This window comes from Maniola hyperantus, chromosome 22 (genome assembly GCF_902806685.2).
Source record: "Maniola hyperantus chromosome 22, iAphHyp1.2, whole genome shotgun sequence".
NCBI lineage: Eukaryota > Metazoa > Arthropoda > Insecta > Lepidoptera > Nymphalidae > Maniola > Maniola hyperantus.
In genome coordinates this window covers 9,639,198-9,662,572 of record NC_048557.2, presented here as the reverse complement: position 1 = coordinate 9,662,572, position 23,375 = coordinate 9,639,198, and the positions used below count along the sequence as shown (strand labels likewise).

The 23,375-nt window shown below is 40.6% G+C and overlaps 1 protein-coding gene across 1 annotated transcript in view; it reads right to left on the bottom strand.

Annotated features, from left to right (window-relative positions):
- Mtmr6 (Myotubularin related protein 6) overlaps positions 1–23,375 on the bottom strand; it is a 91,930-nt gene that overhangs the window by 2,463 nt on the left and 66,092 nt on the right. Inside the window, exons 8-16 of the mRNA XM_069506320.1 lie at positions 23,280–23,355; positions 21,746–21,902; positions 20,674–20,817; positions 17,181–17,287; positions 16,799–16,927; positions 15,501–15,627; positions 8,896–9,035; positions 1,919–2,036; positions 504–638 (exon numbers count right to left, since the gene is read on the bottom strand). Coding sequence (XP_069362421.1) covers positions 504–638; positions 1,919–2,036; positions 8,896–9,035; positions 15,501–15,627; positions 16,799–16,927; positions 17,181–17,287; positions 20,674–20,817; positions 21,746–21,902; positions 23,280–23,355 — 1,133 coding nt within the window. The remainder of the gene's footprint in view (positions 1–503; positions 639–1,918; positions 2,037–8,895; positions 9,036–15,500; positions 15,628–16,798; positions 16,928–17,180; positions 17,288–20,673; positions 20,818–21,745; positions 21,903–23,279; positions 23,356–23,375) is intronic.

Genomic DNA, 23,375 nt, shown 5'->3' with positions numbered 1-23,375 from the left:
ATTTATAACACACCAAGTTAAAAAAAATCTCCTAAAAGCCTATAGAGCTTCGAGAGGACCAAGCGGCTTGACGCCAAGCAAGTAGATTTGATTTGCTTGATCAAGCTGGTTGATGCGAGCTTGATGTGCCCGTCAAGCGAATAGGTCAAGCAAATGGCACTTTTCTTATCTCTCGAACATCGGTCGCGTCAAGCAAAAAAATCGCATCAATCACGCGACAAGTAAATGAACGCATGTAAATGACTCCAAGCACCAAGCAACCTTTGTAAACAGTCAAAATGCTTGACACAAGCATAAACTACGAGCTTGACGTCAAGCCGCTTGAGGCGCTTGACCATCTCGGGAGCTATTGAGGGGTGTCGCGCGAGAGGAGTATCGATGTGTTCATACTTACTTCATTACATACTTAGTTAAAACTCGTGGCCGAAAACTTATCTAGCGCGATGTAACTCAGTGCAGCGACATCTAGTGTCTTGTGTGCAAGTTAAAGTATAAATACACACCTTTCTGCTGAAGTGGTCGAGCGGCGTGGAGCAGCTACACTCGGTGACGTTCTTGATGCTCTTCCAGTCCAGAGCTACCGTGTTGATTTCAGCTTCCAATTCAGCCAGGGTCGCCGGTATCGTCGCGTCTACTTTCTAAGCAACAAATAAAACATACATTTTGAGAACGCAATCAGCATATCTGCTCTATGTGTCAACTGTCATATAATATGTTGACAATCGCGCCGATTCTGTTGTCTTTCTCTAAACTAAATTTAGAGTCTTTTTTAAAATAATTTTTTAGTGTTTACCTACACTTCAAAGAAATTACTTAAAATTATTTAAATTTAGAGTGTCTGCACCTTTTTCTTTTTAATATTGCTAAAACGGGACGGAACACGAATTTTACATTTAAAGACACTTAGTTTTAGTGCACGCTACAAATTATAATAGGCTGGCAGCTTAAGTCACGACATTTGACAGCTCTAAATTAAATTTAAAACTATGAGTTTGTACTGATTTTGAGCACAACCAAATTTTAGAGTATTCGCATCCTCTTCTCACTAATGTAATATAAAAAGGACAGACACAGTTTTTAATTTAATTTTTAGATATTAAAACCCGTGATTTTAGCGCGCCAATGTGGCTAATTCCGTTGTACACTATCTCTTAACTAAACTAAAATGGCACGTCTAAATCTATTGCTATCCCTTTTATAATGTTGCTTGTGGAAAAGGATAGCACTAGATTTAGACCTGTTAATTTAGTTTAGTTTAGAGATTGTGTACAAGAGAATCGGCCCCAATGGCCCCGATTCTCTAGTCTCTCTCTAAACTAAATTTATAGTATTTGCATCCTTTTCTTTTTAACAATGCTAAAAAAGGAACGAAACATGACTTTCACATTTAAAGACTCTAAATTTTAGTGCACAATACAAATTTAAACGGTAGGTTCGCGACTGCGCGCTAAAATCACGGGTTTTAACATCTAAAAATTAAATTTAGAACTGTCAAACTGCGTCTGTAGGAATCGGTGCCAATGGCACCGATTCTGAGCACAAAGGGAACGGTGCCAATGTCTAAAAATATGTTGTATAGAAGCAGGCGTTACTTTGCGGAAGTCTATGATATACAATGAATCAAAAGCTTAATTTGCTATTTGCATTGCAATGCAATGTAATTGTGCATTGTAAGGTCTACATCTCCTGAGGATGCTCCGGTGTCGGGGCGAAACGTGCGTCGAGTGTGTTTGGGATTTGTGTGGTGCTGCGTGGTGGTGGTGCGTATTGCTTGCCTGGTGGCTGCTTTTTCCTGCATGTTTAGCAGTGGGAGGGCGGGCGGTGCATTTCGTATGCTGCATGTTGCACCATACAGATTCGAACTGTTTCAGCGGATTATAGCAAATTAAGCTTTTGGTTCATTGTCTAAAACTATGACCTCAGTAATAAGTGGTATTTGGTTCGCTTTCGGTGGCGCAGCCCCCGCGTCCTTCAGTGGGTGGTCGTGGTTAGCGCACTCCAACTCCGACAGAGTCCCACCAGACTCGTACAGTAATCTGAAAACATTCATTTTTTTATTTTTTTATTCAGATACAAGTTAGCCCTTGACTGCAATATCAGCTGATGGTAAGTGATGATGCAGTCTAAGATGATAGCGGGCTAACCTAGAAGGCGTATGGCAGTTTTTATTAAGCCCATACCCTGCCCCTTTGGTTTCTACACGGCATCGTACCGGACCGCTAAATCGCTTGGCGGTACGGCTTTGCCTCCTCCTCCCACCAGACCAGACCAGAAATTTAGAAATTATAAAATTCAAAATTCCTGCCAGGAATCGAACCCGGCACCTCCCACTATTAAGAGAGCGTTCACCACTGCGCCAGGGAGGTCGTCATTTTCATTACATACCAACGAATTCTTTATTTTTTTTCTTGTTTGGTGGCTTTTTAGTGCCACACCAGCACAATGCACTTCGCCAATGTCAAGTAGCTTGAGGGACGCACCAACGAATTCTATGGACTGCTGATACGATGTTTTTTTTAAATACACATGTTACATATTGTATCATTTTGTCTATCTGGAGTTTTTATAGATAACTAGATGATGCCAGCGACTTCGTAAGCGTGGAATTAGGTTTTCAAAAATCCCGTGGGAACTCTTTAATTTCCCGCGATAAAATGTAGCCTATGTCCTTCCCCGGGATGTAAGCTAACTCTGTAACAAATTTGATCAAAATCGGTTGAACTAGTGGGCCGTAAAAAGCTAGCAGACAGACAGACAGACAGATAGACACACTTTCACATTTATAATATGTTTAGATATGTTGTTCATAGATGTCGCTGTCCATGAAATCTAGGATATTAACTCGCAGCGATTGACATTAGTCTATGTGACACTGTCAGTGACTTGTACAACGTGATTTTCAGAAAATATAACACACTGTTTTTAAAGGTTATCGTAGTTTTATTGGTTTAACGGTAATAAGTGTGAATCTTAAAGTAAAAACGCAAATACAGAACCGTGAGCTAACATTTGGTGCCGAAACCGGAATTGTTGTGAAACAAAAAGTTTTAGTGTAACTTGCAAACTTACCATGGATCCGTTACTAGCAAATCAAGACGAACTGTTAAAACAATTACAAAAAGCGGAGTATAACTATAAAAAATCTCCAAAGGAAAGACTTAAACAAGCGTACATCGAAACTAGATTGGAAATATTGGAAGATATCTGGGTAGAATTCAAGAAAGGTCACAAAGATTTAATTTCCATTGTTGACAAAAAAGGTAAGGAAAGTTTATCATATTTTACTTCTGATAAATTCGATCAGTTCCAAGAACTATATACAAACTACAGATGCACACTAAAGGAGGCACTTGCTGGTGTTTCAAGTGATACTAAACAGAGTTCATCATTGTCAACCGATGTAGCGCACAACTCTGACCCATTTTGTGATATAAAGTTGCCCAAAATCACTTTACCAACTTTTACTGGCAAGTACCATGAGTGGCAAACTTTCCATGACATCTTCACATCATTAATTCATAACAATAAGAATATATCAGCGGTACAAAAACTTCACTATTTAAAAACAAGTCTGTCCGGAGAACCAGAAATATTAATAAGAAATTTTGCTACAACGGAGCTTAATTATGCAGAAGCATGGAAACAGCTTACTAAACGATATAACAATATAAGGTTCAACTGTAATGCCATATTAAAAACCTTTTTTTCACAAAAACAGATTACTACTGAGTCGCCCGCTGCACTGAAACAGTTATTAGATACAACATCATCCTGTTTAAAAAGTTTAAGTAATATTGCAGTAAATGTAAGTAATTGGGATGCTATTGTAGTGTACTTTGTTGTCTCTAAAATGGATATTGAGTCGCGGAAGTTATGGGAACATCAACAGAGCATGTGCGGAGATGAATTACCAACTTGGTCACACCTTGTTGAATTTTTAGAATCTCGCTTTAGAAGCCTTGAAATGATGGATACTGGGAAACAAAGCTCTAATAGACCTACTTTAAAAACAAAATCATTTCATGCCGCTCTAACTAATGAAAACCAACCCATATGTGTCTTATGTAACGGACCACACTTTATATTCAGTTGCAAGGAGTTTGGACAGAAGGGAGTGAGAGAGAGACAGCAATATGTACAAGAGAACGGGCTATGCTTCAATTGCCTTTCAAATACACATTCAGTGAGCCGGTGCAGACAAATCAAATCTTGCAGACGGTGCAGACGGAGACATCACTCGTTACTCCATTTTGAGAAAGAAAATCATGAGAGGAACACGAACAACATGATAACCAAACAGACTGAGCCACAGAGAGAGGAGAACAAACAACAAAATTCAGATACAACTACACTAGAGAACAGAGTAGTAGCTAACTTTGCGAGAGGAGAGTTACACAGCTATAACGTTTTACTGGCTACTGCAATTGTTAAATCTAGATCTAAGTGCGGAACAAAATTAGTTTTTAGAACATTACTTGATCAGGGATCACAAGCTTCTTTTGTAACAGAAGCCACGGTACAATTACTTGGGTTAAAAAGAGAACCTATTAATGGTTTGGTGTCAGGGATAGGGAACGGACAGGTGAAAATTAAACACATGACTTCTTTAGTCATTGAGTCCTTTCATAATCCACAAAACATAATTCAGGTAAATGCGTACGTTATGAGTTCACTTGCGTCACTGTTACCGACAAGTACAATTCACACACCTGATTGGTTAGAATTAGAGAACCTTACACTAGCTGATCCAGGATTTGCAACACCCGGCAAAATTGACATTTTGCTAGGAGCTGATGTATATGGAGAGGTATTACTCAATGACATGATTAAGCATCCACAAGGAAATCTTATAGCACAAAATACAATCCTTGGGTGGGTCATATCAGGAAGAGCGACACATGATACAACTTCAGCGAGAAGAGAAATTGCGAGTATGCACATCAACATTAGAGAAGACGAGTTCTTAAGAAAAATCTGGGATATGGAGAATGAGCCAAACAGCCTAGAAAAAAAGCTAACGGAGGAAGAACTTAAATGCGAAGAACTTTATGAGAAAACTACAACAAGAAATGAAGAAGGAAGATTCGTAGTAAAACTACCATTTAAAGACGAAGAACCACGAAGCCAGTATGGACAAACAAAAGAAATAGCTACAAGAAAACTACTGAGTTTAGAAAAGAGATTACTAAAAGATGAGAAACTATATATTGAGTACCAAAATGTCATGCAAGAATATTTGACTCTGAATCATATGTCACTAATCAAAGGGAAAGACATTGACAATCCTAAATCTGTGTATCTTCCACATCACGCGGTAGTGCGCGAAGATAAAGACACTACGAAGGTCCGAGTGGTTTACAATGCTTCGTCCAAAGGAGTAAATAACGTTTCACTTAATGACGACCTTCTAGTTGGACCTAAACTTCAACAAGACCTGAGACATCTTCTGATGAGATGGCGGAAATTTCGAGTATGCATTATTGCTGATTTGGTAAAAATGTACAGGCAAGTCCGAGTTACTGAGGAAGACGCTAACTACCAAAGAATTTTATGGAGAAACAATCCTGATGAGCCTATACAACATTTTAAACTATTAACTTTGACCTTTGGTACTGCATGTGCACCCTACTTAGCGGTAAAAACTTTACAAAAATTAGCGGATGTTGAACAGTCAAACTATCCAATTGCATCCGAAATAACTAAGAAAGACTATTATATTGATGACTTGATGACTGGCTGCGACAGTTTCGAAGAAGCTGTAGAGATATACGAACAAATGAACAAATTGATGAATTCTGGTGGTTTTCAATTGCAGAAGTGGAGTAGTAATGATTCGAGATTTTTAAAATATATTGACAAAGAACAACACAGAAGTGATCAACTCGTTCCAATTAAAGTAGACAATATGATGAAAGTGTTAGGCATTGGTTGGAACAGAGAAACTGACAATTTTGAATACACTGTTAATTTACCTGAATCTAAACAGCCAATTACGAAACGGCAAGTATTATCTGATATCGCGAGACTATACGACCCGATTGGATGGATATCACCAGTGGTTATTACTGCCAAGATTTTTATACAAAAACTGTGGAAATTAAAATTAGAATGGGACGATGAAATTACTGATGGTTTATTAGCAGAATGGATTAAATTTAGAGAAGATTTAGTGAACTTAAAAGACATTTTAATTCCAAGATGGTTGAATAGCGAACGAGGTTGCAAAACAGAATTACACGCTTTTTCAGATGCATCTCAAGTTGCTTATGCAGCTGCGGTGTATATTAGAGTTGAGAACGAAGAAAACGACATTAAAGTGAGTTTAGTGACGGCTAAAACAAAAGTTGCACCAATTGACAAGGAATCATCTATACCCAGGTTGGAGTTATGCGGAGCAGTCCTCGCAGCTAAGTTGTTGCATGAAGTCTCACAGGTGATGAACATCCCAAAAGAAAATTTGCACGCTTGGACTGATTCTACTGTTGTCCTGGCATGGTTAAAAGGACCACCTTGTCGATGGGCCACATTCGTGAGTAACCGAGTATCAGAGATTTTAACTATGACGGAGTATAATCAGTGGAGATATGTATCAACGAACGCGAATCCCGCAGATTGCGCGTCAAGAGGCCTTAAGCCTGACGAATTAAAAAATCATACACTCTGGTGGAATGGACCGAGCTGGTTGTCAGAACCAACTATTAACACAGAGACAATTAAGATTGAAGAAACACATGAAGAAGAGAGAACCAAATCTTTAACTATCTTAACTCATCAAGAAGAAGATTTTGTATGGACTAAATATTCCAGTTTAGGTAAAATGCTGAGAGTGATTTCATATTGCAGACGATTTTTAAATTATAATCTTCCGAAGAATGAACGCGAAATATTACCAAATTACATTACAGTTAATGAATTAGAGAAAACGCTACAAATGTGTATTAAACAAGTTCAGAATTTAGAGTTTGGTGATGAGTTAAAGAAGTTAAAGACAAAAGGACATCTAACAAAAGGGAGTTTACTTTACACTCTTCACCCCTTTTGTGATCAAAACGGGATTGTAAGAGTTGGTGGACGTATTGAACATGCCAGTGCAAGTTTTGATGAGAGACACCCTATAATTATGCCGAGTAAGAGTCATCTTACTCAGTTATTAGTTGCTGATGCTCACACCAAAACTATGCATGGTGGGCCACAACTCATGCTTAATCATTTACGCACAAAATATTGGATTATTAGAGCAAGAGACCAAGTAAAGAAACATTTCAGAAAATGCGTAGTGTGTTTGAGACATTCTAAGGTTACAAATCAATTGATGGGTCAACTTCCAGAAGCGAGGTTAAAACCAAGCAAACCTTTCAAATCAGCAGGCGTTGACTACGCAGGACCTATTAATATACGTTTTTCTCCTGGACGCGGATCAAAATCATATAAAGGCTACATCTGCTTATTTGTTTGTATGGTAACACGTGCCATACACCTAGAAGCAGTTACTGATCTAAGTGCTAAAGGTTTTATCGCAGCCTTTCGACGTTTCACATCGAGGCGCGGCCATTGTCAGGATTTACACAGTGACAATGGCTCGAACTTTGTCAAGGCAAACAAGGAGCTACAAGCTATGCTTAACGATGCCAAATCTGAACTTCCACGTGAAATTGCACATTTATTGACTTTAGAAAACACACGATGGCACTTTATACCCCCTCAATCGCCAAATTTCGGAGGACTGTGGGAGGCTGGTGTAAGGTCAGTTAAGACACATTTAAAGAAAGTTATCGGTGATAGCACATTAACTTACGAAGAGCTGTCGACAGCACTGACTCAAATCGAAGCTTGCTTAAATTCACGTCCTTTGTCTGTCCTTAGCGACGATCCTAATGATCCACTGCCCTTGACACCAGGCCATTTCTTAGTAGGTGAACCATTACTTAACGTTAGTGATGTTAATTATTGTAATAAAAACATATCTGGTATTGAACGTTGGAATGTAACACAAAAAATGGTAAATGAATTTTGGAAGAGATGGTCAAAAGAATATTTGTTAAACTTAAGTCATAGATATAAATGGAATTCTAAGAAACCAGAACCTGATGTAAATGATATTGTCGTATTAAGAGATGATTTTTTGCCACCATCTAAATGGTTATTAGGTAAAATCATAGCCAAGCACCCCGGTCGTGATATGCTAACCCGTGTTGTAACTGTCAAATGTAAGAACGGATGTTACAAACGTCCACTAAATAAGATTTGTGTTCTCACTAAAAGTGCAATGTAATATATTCTCACGGTGGGCGGTGCTGTAGTTATAATTTAGTTTAAGTTCTTATCAAACGTTTAATTTCGCTAAATATTTTGTTGACTGATTTACTTACTTTTTCTTTTTATATTGTTGCTTTGTTTGTACTATTGTTTGTACTATTACTATCAATATTGATATTATTGTTTAAAAGTTTATTTAGATTCAGTTTAACTTTGTTTGAGATTGTAACAATTACTATTCTGCTCACTCTTTTTTGGTTAAGTTTTACTTTTTGTTTAACGTTATATTGAAGGACAAGTCCTTGGTGGGCGGAATGTTTAGATATGTTGTTCATAGATGTCGCTGTCCATGAAATCTAGGATATTAACTCGCAGCGATTGACATTAGTCTATGTGACACTGTCAGTGACTTGTACAACGTGATTTTCAGAAAATATAACACACTGTTTTTAAAGGTTATCGTAGTTTTATTGGTTTAACGGTAATAAGTGTGAATCTTAAAGTAAAAACGCAAATACAGAACCGTGAGCTAACAAATATTAGTATGGACGTTACCGGCCTTGTACATGCGTACTCTTGAGGTCTCTGTAGATTCTCCTATAGTGAACAGATTTTTGCAAACAATCATTGTATACCTACTTATTATCAATCTGTAGAGCCTGAACTTTGGTGTCTATGTCCACAGCGTCTTCACTTCCGTTCTGGTAGTTGACTACTGTGGACTCCAGGCTTTTGTCCGCCTTGCGTCCGGACAAAAGACTTTTGAAAGTTGATATCCTCTGGAAAAAACAACAATCGATTTATTCCTGCAAATAATTTAAATAGGTATATAAAAGGAAAAGGTGACTGGCTAACTGATCTATCAAACAGCTGAAACTACTAGACGGATTGGGGTGAAATTTGGCATGCAGATAGCTATTATGACGTAGGCGTCCGCTAAAAAAGCATTTTTGAAAATTCAACCCCTAAGGTGGTGAAATAGGGGTTTGCAATATAATAAAAAGATAACGATAAGAAAAGTATCTTAAAATCTAAGCGTGTCCCGCAAAATGCTATTGCGCTGGAACCATGTCTCATTTACATCGAAATGACGTAATTTTGACGTCAGCCGAAATAAAATAAACCATCAGCTCAAAACTTCAGTCTAGTGCTGACGTAATGGCTGACGTCAATCAAAGTGCGGCCACGCGCATTAGCAATTTGCAGGACTTATACCTACATAGCTCAGAACAAGAACTATTAGAAGTAGCCCTATTGTGACACTTACTGTTAGAGCGAGATAGCTAAATGCATTTAAACTCTTATTAGAACGTGACAAAATTTGTCCGTGTTTTGTCCTTATCACCGTGGCCACTTTTTTTTGTTTGCCAAAATGTATTTGTACGTGAGATTTTGGCAAACAACGTGAAGTGAGGTTATGTTGACTCAAGTATTGTAAATAAATCAATCATCAATCAATCAGCCTATTTGCGTCCACTGCTGGACATAGGCCTTCCCAAGAGCACGCCACCACACACGATCCTCCGCCTTCCTCATCCACCCACTTCCCGCTATCTTCTTAAGGTCTTCAGTCCAGTTGTAAATAAATAATTGATTCGTTTTGTTGTTTTTCAAGTTATTGTGCAATGGTGGGTTGCAGTATACTAAGCTACAATAGCCGAAGCGAACGTAAATAATTAGACGGAATAACATTTCACAAGTAAGTACCTCTGCTAGAGCGAGAGGGACTGAGGGGGCCACGCTAGTTGCATATCTGGACATATCTGTGCTACATAGGCATAGGCAGTGGCATGCGACTTTGTTTTATACTATGTATAGAAGAGCTTACCTTAGCGAGATAGTCGATATGGTGAGTCAGAGCGCCGGAATGTTCCACGGCAGCCGGCAGGATGTCGGCGAGAGACTCCCTCGGGTGGACGCCGCTCTCGTGCCGGCAGTACATCCCCCGCCAGAATATATAGAAGAGCTTACCTTAGCGAGATAGTCGATATGGTGCGTCAGAGCGCCGGAATGTTCCACGGCAGCCGGCAGGATGTCGGCGAGAGACTCCCTCGGGTGGACGCCGCTCTCGTGCCGGCAGTACATCCCCCGCCAGAATATATAGAAGAGCTTACCTTAGCGAGATAGTCGATATGGTGAGTCAGGGCGCCGGAATGTTCCACGGCAGCCGGCAGGATGTCGGCGAGAGACTCCCTCGGGTGGACGCCGCTCTCGTGCCGGCAGTACATCCCCCGCCAGAATATATAGAAGAGCTTACCTTAGCGAGATAGTCGATATGGTGCGTCAGAGCGCCGGAATGTTCCACGGCAGCCGGCAGGATGTCGGCGAGAGACTCCCTCGGGTGGACGCCGCTCTCGTGCCGGCAGTACATCCCCCGCCAGAATATATAGAAGAGCTTACCTTAGCGAGATAGTCGATATGGTGCGTCAGAGCGCCGGAATGTTCCACGGCAGCCGGCAGGATGTCGGCGAGAGACTCCCTCGGGTGGACGCCGCTCTCGTGCCGGCAGTACATCCCCCGCCAGAATATATAGAAGAGCTTACCTTAGCGAGATAGTCGATATGGTGAGTCAGGGCGCCGGAATGTTTATTTTTTTTTTATTTTTTTTATTTTTTTTGTTTATACCATAATGTGCACTGTCCTTACAGGGTAGTCCTAATGCGACAGTGCACTCTAATCTATCTTATACCTATTAACAATTATACTTAAAATTAAAAAATAAATTATTTACAACGATAATAAAATTATTAATCTACTACTTAATCTGCTATCTTATGAATAACTTATAATCCACATTGCTATCCTTGTGAGCTCAGTCAGAGAGCAACAAAAAATATCTATTATTTCGGCTATTAAGTTAAGGGTGCGGAGTGCGCGCGTCAGCGGCGCCTGCCTGAGCAAGTTGGTACGCCCGTACGGCACGGCCAGCAGCGGCGGCCGGCGTCTCCGCTCCACGTACCTCTCCGGGGCACACAGACTAACCTGCGCCAATATGTCTGCATCGCAAACCTTCCCTCTCAATATCTTGAAGATATATGTAACGAGCGCAAGTTCCCTCCTTACCCTCAGCTCGTTATATCCTACCATCCCTAGAACAAACAATGTTGGGTACATTAGAGGATAATATGGATATACCCCATACAGCCTCATATACAAGTACCTGACAAACTTGTTCTGTACCCTCTCCAACATCATACAATATTTGGTTTCATGAGGAGCCCAGATGACTGCATTACCTTCTAATTGGCTTCTTACAAGCGCATTGTATAAGGCAACGACAGCCTTCATATTACTAAAACCGCGAACCGTGCGAAGTATAAAGCCTAAATTTCGATATGCTTTTTTACAACATTTAATTATATGAGAACGAAACGTTAGCTCAGTGTTCAGACTAACCCCCAAGTCCCTTACCTCTACAACCCTCGACATTGGCATCCCGTTGATTTTATATTGATTTAGGATTGGAGCATGTGAACGAGAAAAACTGATGACTGCACACTTTGAGATATTGAACTGCAAGAGGTTATCCTCGCTCCATCTTACCACTCTGTCGATATCCCTCTGCAGCCTTGCACAGTCAGCCTTTTCAGTCACTCCTACAGAGAGCTTGAGGTCGTCCGCAAATAGCAAGCATTTTGCTTCCCTGACTACTCTCGGCAGATCATTTATCATTATGATAAACTGCAAAGGTCCCAAGTTGCTGCCCTGACTTACCCCGGATCTTGTGCAATACGGTTGGGACTTATGCCCTCTGTATTCGACATATTGTTGCCTGTCCCTCATGTAACTGGCAAAAAAATATAATAAATGTGGGGTGAACTCGACGCCTGCTAACTTTTTAAGCAAGACATCATTATCGACTAGATCGAAGGCTTTTCGAAAATCGAAGTAAGCAGCATCAGTCTGGCTCCCCCTGTCAACCGCTGGCACAACACTGGACATGTAGCTAAGGAGATTGCTAGTCGTGCTTCTTGCCGGGCGGAACCCATGCTGAGCGTCCGAGAGCTGCGCGCTTACCTGCTTGTATATGCTCTTGTGAATAGCCGACTCCAAAACTTTTGCAGGAGTCGACAACACGGCGACTGGCCTGTATCCGTCCAACTGTGTCCCAGATCCTCCTTTCGGTACTGGAACAACCCGAGTTATCTTCCAAGTGTCGGGAAACACGGCTGCATTCAGACACTGGTTATATATATACAGTAACGGTTCCGCTAGCACTGACCGGCAATCTCTAAGAATGTAAGGAGGTATACCATCCGGCCCCGCAGACTTCTTGGGCTTAAGTTGTTTAAGCGCCTGTCTCACTTCATCAATAGACAGACGGTCCAGGTGGACACGCGCCGCTCCATTCTCTCCCCCCGCTGCCGCTATCGCCGCGCTCACATTCAGATCGGCTCGCTCTGTCCTATAGACTGACTGAAAATAGTTCGCAAACTCGAAAGCGCATTGCTCAGCACTTAACAAGACCCCATCTTTTAAAATTTTTTGCGGACCTCTAGAACCTCTTTTCGACTTAGTGTAATTCCAGAACGACAATGGGTCCCTAGAGAGCTCATTTTGAGCCCGCTGCTCATAGTCTTCTTGCGCACGAGCTATCATGCGTTTTACATTTGCCCTACACTGAGCGAACGCTTCGTAATCGTTGGACGATTTGCTCGCCTTATATCGTCGGTGAAGGTCAGCTTTTAATTTTATGTTGCGAATTATTTCAACCGTGTACCACTCGGGATAAACGTACCTCGGGGTAGCCGGACTTCGCTTTTTTTTTGGAACGCAGTCATCGATAATAGAATTAATAGTATGATAAAAATAACTCAAACTATTATCCAAGTCTAACTCATACATCGGAGTCCAGTCCGTGGTTGCAATCGCTGAATATAATGAAAGGAAGTCAGCTTTATAAAAGTTCCAACCCGTAGGTGTACGCGCGGTAATCACAGGTGATTCCGATTCGTGGTCGCGGCTAAGGGTTAGTCGGCACGAGCGCAGTGTGACCGCCACCTCGAGCGGTGGGTGATGCGTGTCCACCGGCACAAGCGGCGCGGTCGCCGCGCGCACGCCGACCCCGCCCCCCTCCGATAACGTACTTAGAACTAAGTCCAGGCATCTATTATTACAGTTGCCTACATCGTTGCTCTGACTGAACCCACAATACGTCTGAAAGTACTCAAAATAATTATTTATACTCAAAGGACAAGAATACAAATTGAAGTCTCCCAATACTACAATATCAGAATAGTTACTACAATATTGTTCAATTATCCTAAACAATATCATGTATTCACTTTCGCTGCTACTAGGTGGTATGTAAACTACGCACAGTAAAAACAAGAAACGCTCGCGCCTATACACTGTCGCGGCAACCAGTTCGAATGTGTGCGCGTCAATGTTGACGTCACTTTGAACTCGACGTAGTTCCAAGCGCGGTGTGGCCACGAGAAACGCGCCGCCTTGCTTCCGTCCGTCCGCTCGGTCGCATCTAAGAATTGTAAATCCCGGTGGAATTATTTCCGCGTCATGTATTGATTCGTTACACCCTGTTTCTGTTACTGCGAATAAATCTGCGTTGGAGGATGCCACGCCTGCATAAAACTCATCTAATTTTGTTCGCAGTCCCCGCACATTTTGGTAATATACTTCCACAGATTTATTCGGAATTTTTGTCATTTGATCTTGGGTAGTTGGCTGACCTACGAAACCACACCCATTCACAGAATTCTACGTTGACAGGCCAAATTTCCGGTTGACACAAATAATTGTATTCACTCTCTGGCAGTCCTATGATGAATGAGGCGTAGTCTCTCTCTGTTTTATGCTTTATTTTTTCTACATTGAACTGTACTTCCTTCACTCTATCTTTAATAAACTTTTCCAAATTTTCTACAGTGGTGTCCTTGTGAAGCCGCCAAACATGTAAGAATTTCTTCTTTTCCATCCCTTTTATTTCCGTACTCTGCGAACTTTCACCCTTCTTTACTTCGGTATTAGGATATTTTCTTTTCCTTCTATTAACTAATGTCCAAGTTCCATTTTTTTCTGTGTTTTTCTCATCCTCTTCCATCGGCCTTTCGGTTATTTTTTCCGTACTGATTCTCTGAGTTTTCTGTCCTTCAATGACTTCACCCACTTGTTTCGTGGCCATACAGTGTTTTTTCTCACCCGCCTGCTGTTTAACGGCGTTCACAAATGATAACACTGGCTCTTTATATGGGCGAGATTGTTCCTTATTCCCCTGATTCTGTTCACTGAGAGCAGTCTCGAGGCATTCCTCCCTGTCTAACGAACATTTAACTGTAGATTTTAATAAATCAACTGTACTAACTTTTTCCATAACTACCCTCATAAACTGTTTCATCTCTTGCAACTCGTATTCCACTTTAGTAAATTTATCTAGAAGTAGTTTATATTCCTTCCTCTGCTCTTCGAGCTGATATTTTATGTCCCCACGGAACTCCCTCAGCTCTTCAAGCATCTTATCTTCCGTGTCAATCCTAGTTTCATCGAGGATGATACGATTACCACGCTCCATGGTGACATAGCAGCTGCTCGGAGTAAACGTCTTATTCATGAAGCTTCCTCGGACCGGTGTATCAGAGTTGTTCCCTTTTGGGACAGCTCGCATGCACTCAGGGCATCTCCAATTAGCTTTATACTCCTCCGTGAACTCCTCGAACTGCTTCGCCGATAAAGCCAGGCATTTCAGGTGGTATATCTTCTTGCAGCTTTCTTGTGCACACTCCATATACAATATATCATAAATCACAGCACTGCATCCATTACATGAAGTACCCATATTTTTAAATTGTAATCAACTCGCACTGAGACACGTCCGCACGTACGCGCGTCGCGCGCCAATGTTCCACGGCAGCCGGCAGGATGTCGGCGAGAGACTCCCTCGGGTGGACGCCGCTCTCGTGCCGGCAGTACATCCCCCGCCAGAATATATAGAAGAGCTTACCTTAGCGAGATAGTCGATATGGTGCGTCAGAGCGCCGGAATGTTCCACGGCAGCCGGCAGGATGTCGGCGAGAGACTCCCTCGGGTGGACGCCGCTCTCGTGCCGGCAGTACATCCCCCGCCAGAATATATAGAAGAGCTTACCTTAGCGAGATAGTCGATATGGTGCGTCAGAGCGCCGGAATGTTCCACGGCAGCCGGCAGGATGTCGGCGAGAGACTCCCTCGGGTGGACGCCGCTCTCGTGCCGGCAGTACATCCCCCGCCAGAATATATAGAAGAGCTTACCTTAGCGAGATAGTCGATATGGTGCGTCAGAGCGCCGGAATGTTCCACGGCAGCCGGCAGGATGTCGGCGAGAGACTCCCTCGGGTGGACGCCGCTCTCGTGCCGGCAGTACATCCCCCGCCAGAATCTGACAACAAATTGACAACTCACAGCGGTAGGGCGATTGTCTAAAACCTGCATCAATCATTATTACAATCTCAAGTGTTCTGATTGGCTGAATTTGTGCGATTCTTGTTGCAACAATGCATTATGGCCAATAGTGAGCGAGCATTAACCAATCAGAGACGATTGCGATCATGACATTGTAGCTGTCAAACAACCGCGGTAGGGTCACGGCTGCGCGATTGCGGTAAAATAACAGCTACAATGTCACGATCACAATCACCTCTGATTGGTTGACGCTCGCTCTCTATAGGCTACAATGCATTGTTGCAACAAGAATAGCACAAATTCAGCAAATCACAACAATTGAGACTGTAATAATGATTGATGCAGGTTTTACGAAATCGCCCTACTGGTTACGATTCTGATGTCTTTCTCGTAATTCGTATAGTCAGTACCCTTATTATAAATGTGAAAGTGTGTTTGTTAGTTGGTTTGTTGGTTTATTGGTTTGTCCTTCAATCACGTCGCAACGGTGCAATGGATTGATGTGATTTTTTGCATGGAAAATTAAAGAGTTCCCACGGGATTTTTAAAAACCTCTTTCCACGCGGGCTTCAGCTAGTACAATATAAATTAACCTTCAGAATAATTACCTGTAGAAGTAGCTCTTTTGTGACTCTAACTGTTAGATCGATATAGTTAAATGCATTTAAGCTCTTATTAGAACGTGACGAAATGACCATTTTTGTCCTTATCACTTCCACTTATTATGAATAGAATAGAATAAGTTTTTTATTCATGTAAACTTTTTACAAGTGCTTATGAATAGTCAGTTAGTTTTAATTTACCACTGGTTCGGAATGCCGTTCCTACCGAGAAGAACCAGCAAGAAACTCGGCGTTGCTCTTTTTAATTTTTAATTTTTTTAAATTTTTCCTAGTCTGGTGGGTAGCTTCGGCCCTGGCTAGTTACTACCCTCCCGACAAAGCCGTGCCGCCAAGCGATTTAGCGTTTCGGTACGATGCCGTGTAGAAACCAAAGGGACATGGGTGTAATAAAACCTGCCATACCCCTTCTAGGTTAGCCCGCTTCCATCTTAGACTGCATCATCACTTACCACCAAGGTGAGATTGCAGTCAAGGGCTAACTTGTATCTGAATAAAATGAAAAAAAGATTTGTGAAGTTAACATACCTGATACTCTGAGGACTGAGGTCTGGTTTGAGCACGTCCGGGTGTGCCTTCGGATTGTAGAGAGGGTTCTTGTACTCGTTGAGATGACTGGCCATGTAGCCCCACAACGAAAACGTGCGTTCCGATAACCTGTCATGACATTATTATAAAATTACTAGCTTATGCTCGCGACTTCGTCCGCGTGGACTACACAAATTTCAAACCCCTATTTCACCCCCTTAAGGGTTGAATTTTCAAAAATTCTTTCTTAGAGGATGCCTACGCCATAATAGCTATGTGTATGCCAAATTTCAGCCCGATCCGTCTAGTAGTTTGAGCTGTGCGTTGATAGATCAGTCAGTCAGTCACCTTTTCCTTTTATACATTTAGATTAAGGTTTTACCTAAGGTCCCGCCTGTCTTTCTCACAGTTGCCAATAAAGGTTCCGTACTGGCACGCGTGCGCGTGGTCGTGTAGCGTCAGCAGGAACCTCTCGTTGAACTGGAATGCCTGCCAACAAAGAGTTTCATTATTTTTGGATCAGCCCTTCTATTTACACTAGCTTATGCCCACGACTTCGGCCGCATGGACTATACAAATTTCAAACCTCTATTTTAACTACTTTTTTTTTTTAATTTATTTAACACCGACAACTTCCATACATAAAAGACCGCACATTTAAATATATACAATAAACAGTATGGTCGTCAATTACAGGTGAAACTTTACTTATAAACTAACATGCACTAACTTAACAGATTAAGAGTATAGATTAACTTAATAACAGAATAATTAATAACAGACAGACTTAATAACGTACAGAGTAACTTGACAAAAAAGTGGCCACGGTGATAAGGACAAAACACAATCATTTTGTCACGTTCTAATAAGAGCTTAAATGCATTTAGCTATCTCGCTCTAACAGCGTGTCACAATAGGTTTACTTCTAAAGGTATTTATTCTGAGTAGGGAAATCTTTCTTAACGGATGTCTACGTCATGAAAGCTATCTGCATGCCAAATTTCAGCCCGATCTGTCCAGTAGTTTGAGCTGTGCGTTGATAGATCAGTCAGTGAGCCCCATAGAGATAGTAATCATTCATCCAAGGTGAACCCCCTTTTCTTTTTATATATTACTAGCTTATGCTCGCGACTTCGTCCGCGTGGACTACACAAATTTCAAACCGCTATTTCACCCCCTTAGGGGTTGAATTTTCAAAAATCCTTTCTTAGCGTATGCCTACGTCCAGTGGCGGTCACAAGGTTTGAAGCTAGGGTAGGCATTAAAAAAATAAAAAAAAATTAAACATTCTACACCAAATACCAAAATTTCAGGATTGTAACTCATTTCGTCTAGGAGCTAGGGACCCATGACAGACGGATAGAAAGACAGCAGAGTGACATTAATAAACCCTAAAAAGCGGCCAAGTGCGAGTCAGGCTCGCGCAATAAGGGTTCCGTACTGCAGTCACAATTTTTCGACATTTTGCACGATAATTCAAAAACTATGATGCATAAAAATTAATAAAAATCTGTTTGAGAATGCACAGGTCCCCTTTTATATGATACCCCACTTGATATAGATATCTTACTTTGATAATTGAAAATACTAATTATTTAGTTTATGGCCACAATTTAATTTTTTTTGTGTGATGTAACCACAAATTCACGTTTTTCAGATTTTTCCCCTAATACCAGCTATAAGACCCACCTACCTACCAAATTTCATGATTCTAGGTCAACGGGAAGTACCCTGTAGGTTTCTTGACAGACAAACAGACAACAAAGTGATCCTATAAGGGTTACGTTTTTTCTTTTAAGGTACGGAACCCTAAAAATGAGGTAGTTAAATTAATAGGTAAATATAGGTACAAGTCCTTAAGTAAACACAATAGTTCATTTTAAAAAAGAAAATCAGATTGTTAATTATAAGGAGTAGTTAGTTGTTTAGGTAGGCTACACTAATTTATGGAATTCTAATTAAATCGACTCGGTAAATCTACGTCAGAATATTTTGATTATTGTGGTAACGATCGTGTATAGTATATAAAACAAACCCTAAATTGATTATATTTATCACTTACTTACCTAGATTCGAAAAAGTTCTGAACCGGAGATATAATAACCTCAACATTTCCAACGCTTGTTAAATTGATTAGCGAACAATACCAATTTAATCATTCTGTTATCACTAGGTACACTAATAAGATCTCACACACATAACCTGCAAGTAATATTCACTTTTTACAAAGAAAACTATTCTTGTTGTCGATCAAAACAAACAAACTTTCTTGAAAACAGCTCGAGTGCCAAACTGACAACAGAAAGCGCGCGCCGCGCAGCGCGCACTTCGCCGGAGACGGCGCGAAAATACAAAATCAAAAAACAAACTTTATAATTTCTTAGAATTTAAAACGTACTTAAATTTATGGAAAATAAAATAATATCAATAAATTAACAACATTGAAAAAGTAGAGAATCATAATAAATATAGTTTTTATAGCAATAGATAAAATACTCATTTGTTTACATAAACTTACGAATTTAAATCACGCGCGGTTTTCAAAACAATATGTCTGATACAAATTTCTCTCTTGTGATTGGACAGAAGTACTGCTTATTTGGGCCCGTTAACGACGGGTCATTTGACGCACACATTAACAGATTTCGAGGTGAATTGTGTCACACATATAAACGTTTTCTTGTAAGCCGTAAGCATTTCGGTCCTCAGCTTTTTCGTCCGATGTCGACCGCGCAATCACAATCGCGACCGCTCGTGATCGTTTTGAACGGGCGTGCGCGAGTTTTTGAAGAAGAGGTGTGTGTAATATTAATATTATTATTTAATAATAATTATTTTATGTATTATTTTTTAAATAATGTTATACTAACAATATTATTTAACATGAATTATGTAAGTTTTTTTTTTGTAAAGTCTTTCATATAAGTTTGAACATGTCTAATGGTAGGGTAAGCAGTGCTTTTATGCCTCTATGACCTGCACGCCACTGCCTACGTCACAATAGCTACCTGCATGCCAAATTTCAGCCCGATCCGTCCAGTAGTTTCAGCTGTACGTTGATAGATCAGTCAGTCAGTCAGTCAGTCAGTCAGTCAGTCACCTTTTCATTTTATATATTTAGATTTAGATTATTTTTAAATCAGTTCTTAAGGTTCTTATATTATTAGCGATAAGGCTGCCAATTTGGTACTTATAGTCCGTACAAAATGACTTTTCACGCGCCATTGTAACTGTATGGGGTCGACTGTCATGTCAAAAGTCCGATTCACCTTTAAAATAAGGACTAAGATCGTACTTTTGATATGACAATTTCTTTGAAACATAAAGTTAAAATGGCGCGTGAGTAGTCATTTTGTACGCATACTTGTTTTTTAAAGTTTTAACTTTTGGTGTACAATAAAGCATATTTCATTCATTCATTTATCTACACAAATTACATAGCTCAACGGGTTGCGAAGCTGCAGTGGCATTGGGCAGGGCACATAGTTCGTACAACCGATAGACGTTGGGGTCCCAAGGTGCTGGAATGGCGACCTCGCACCGGAAGACGCAGCGTTGGAAGACCCCCCACTAGGTGGACAGACGACATCAGACGAGTCGCAGGGAGCCGCTGGATCCAGGCGGCACAAGACCGTGGCGTGTGGAAGTCCCTACAAGACCTACGTCCAGCAGTGGACGTCTATTGGTTGATGATGATGATGATGATTTTTTAATTTATATATAAGCGCTTGGCAGCTATTACACCTGCTGGCGAGTGATGATGCAGCCTAGGATGGAGCGCGCCTGCGTGGAAGATGCCTATTCACTTTTCACCTAGGTACTTGTGGCCGAACTATATCCAGTCTTTCTCATTTGTGATAAAGGTCCGTACACACCTCCGGCGCCTGCCTGAGCAGTTGCCACGTGCAGTCGAGCAGTTGCGTGAAGACGGGCGAGCGCTCGCGACTGTCGCACGCCACGTGCCCGCAGCGCGCCGTGAACTTATGACCGAACGACAGCCAGTCTTTCTCGATTAGGGCCTGAAATGCGGAAAAATGTCAATTATATCACAAGTGCGCAAAGTAGAAAATTATAGTCGAGGCGCAAATTCCGGCGCAGACGTGTGATTTTTGCAAGCGCTTTAATGATAAAAGACGTGTGTATTTTAAAACGTTTTTCAATACATTTGTAAATAAAAACGATAAAATATGATCTCACTGTTATGCCATCCATGGTAGACGAAAAGTTAGTAATAAATAATTAGAAGATACACGCAACACGCACTCATCCGCGTGGATTCAGGGTTTTATTTCAAAATCCCGTTTTCTTTGATATTTCAGGGTTAAAAGTAGCCTAAATCCGTCTTTAGACAGTAATTAGAACTGCACCAAATTTCGTCAAAACCGGTTAAGCGGATGAGTGAATAGGTAACAAACAGACAGACACACTTTCGCATTTCTAGTAATCCTCCTAATAACCATCAAACGAGTAGTACTACGCCTCTTAGGGTGAATCTATAGAGCGCACTCTGACTTAACTCAGCCTTAAGACAGGGTTAAAACGAGACAAAGCTATATCTCCCACATAAATCTGTCTCGTTTTAACTCAATCTTAAGTCATTAGATCATTTATTTTCATTTATTATTTAGATCATTTACTTTCATTTATTATTTATTATTTATGCATTCCAATATTGATTATATAAATTATTAAATTAAACAATTATTTTTATAATTACAATATTGAAACCCCGTTGGGGCACAGCAATTTTAGTAGGGAGACGGCGCTTATTAATCGTCAAGTAGATAGTCATTAATTTTGTAAAAGGCTTCTTCGATTAGAAATTTTTTTCATCAATGCATTCATTGATGAACACTATATTATTCTCAATTTTTTTGATATGGTCTGGAATTTTATTATAAATTTTCAAACACATGTAGTCAGCCTTAGAGTCGTTATAACATGTACCTGGTAGCCATTAATAGTCCTGTAGTGAGGCTCGAGACAGATCGCCGCGAGCGAGCACACTTGCGCAGTGCGGTCCCAGCCGTCGCTACAATGCACGCACACACTCACGCCGCTCTCTATGGCAGTCGCTATCCACCATGATGTATCGAGTATAGACCTAAAAAAATTGTGTTTTACTTTATTTTTAAAAATTTGTCGGCAATAGTAGATTGTACAACAAGGGCATAAAACAAGCCATTTTATCAGAGATATATAGCTTATCTACCAGAGCCGAAAGGGAGGGCAGATATTTAAGTCGAGGGTAAAATGGGAAAATTTATGACTTAGTTGTACACTCCTGCTTTTGACTTCGATTGCGAGGAAATGATACAGTGATGTGGGTGGGACCTGTAGGTGAGCTCAATATCACACTTCACCTCTTCTGATCGTTACATATGCTCGAGGCATACATCGATACCCACTGCGCAGGTACAAGATCGGAGGAACCTCAAATATTATGTAGAGTGATATATATCACCTACTGCGCAAGTTTAAAATTGGAGAATTTATAACGTGACACCAACAGTTTACATTAAGTACCTGCAGATGTACGAGAGCATAAAAAGCAGCTTACACCCGGCATAAAGAAGAACTTTACGAGCATGAGAAGTGAAATAGTAGATTATACAACAAGGGCATAAAACAAGTCATTTTGTCCGAGATATTTAAGTCGAGGATAAAATGGGTTTTATGACAGAGTTATAAACTGCTTTTCACTTCGATTGGGAGGAAATGAAACAGTGATATGCGACCGTGACCTGTGGGTGAGTACTTTCTATTCCCTCACTCTCATATATCCCTTCACCTCTTCTGGACATTGCATATACTCTAGCCATATATCGATAAGTCAGCCAGCGCAGGTAAATACAAGGTCAGAGGCGTTTCAATATGTCACAAACTGTAGTTTACATTAATTAAGTACCAGGAAAGCAACTTAACGTTGGTACTGATTCTGAGCACAACCTAATTTTAGAGTATTCGCATCCTCTTCTTACTAATGTAATATGAAAAGGACAGACGCAGGTTGACATATTTAAATTTAATTTTTAGATGGTAAAACCCGTGATTTTAGCGCACAGTCGCGATCCCACTGTTTAAATTTGTAGCGTGCACTAAAATTTAGTCTTTAAATGTAAAGTTAATGTTCTGTCCCTTTTTAGCATTGTTAAAAGAAAAGGATGCAGATACTCTAAATTTAGTTTAGAGAAAGACAATGGAATCGTGCCATTATTTGTAAAAACGAGACACATTTAGAGTCAAGAGTCACGTCAGAGACATAAAGCTGTCACGTTTCAACTGTTTGTTAAGCCTGAGAAAACTCATTATATACGCTTTTTTTTAAAGAATATTAGGCATGTTAATCATGACTAATATTCCTCCTTTCCCCTCCAACTAAACGTAAAGCTTGGGCTAGGAGTAGGTACGACAATAGTGCAACGGGTGAAGTTTGAACTGTTGAGCTATTGAGCATTTATGGATCGGCTGTTTGACTTACTTTATATGTTTGAGCCATCCCGATGATTCTAAGCCACTCAGAAACGACGACATAGTCGGTGTGTTTTGTTCACAAGCTGAAAATAAATATTCATAA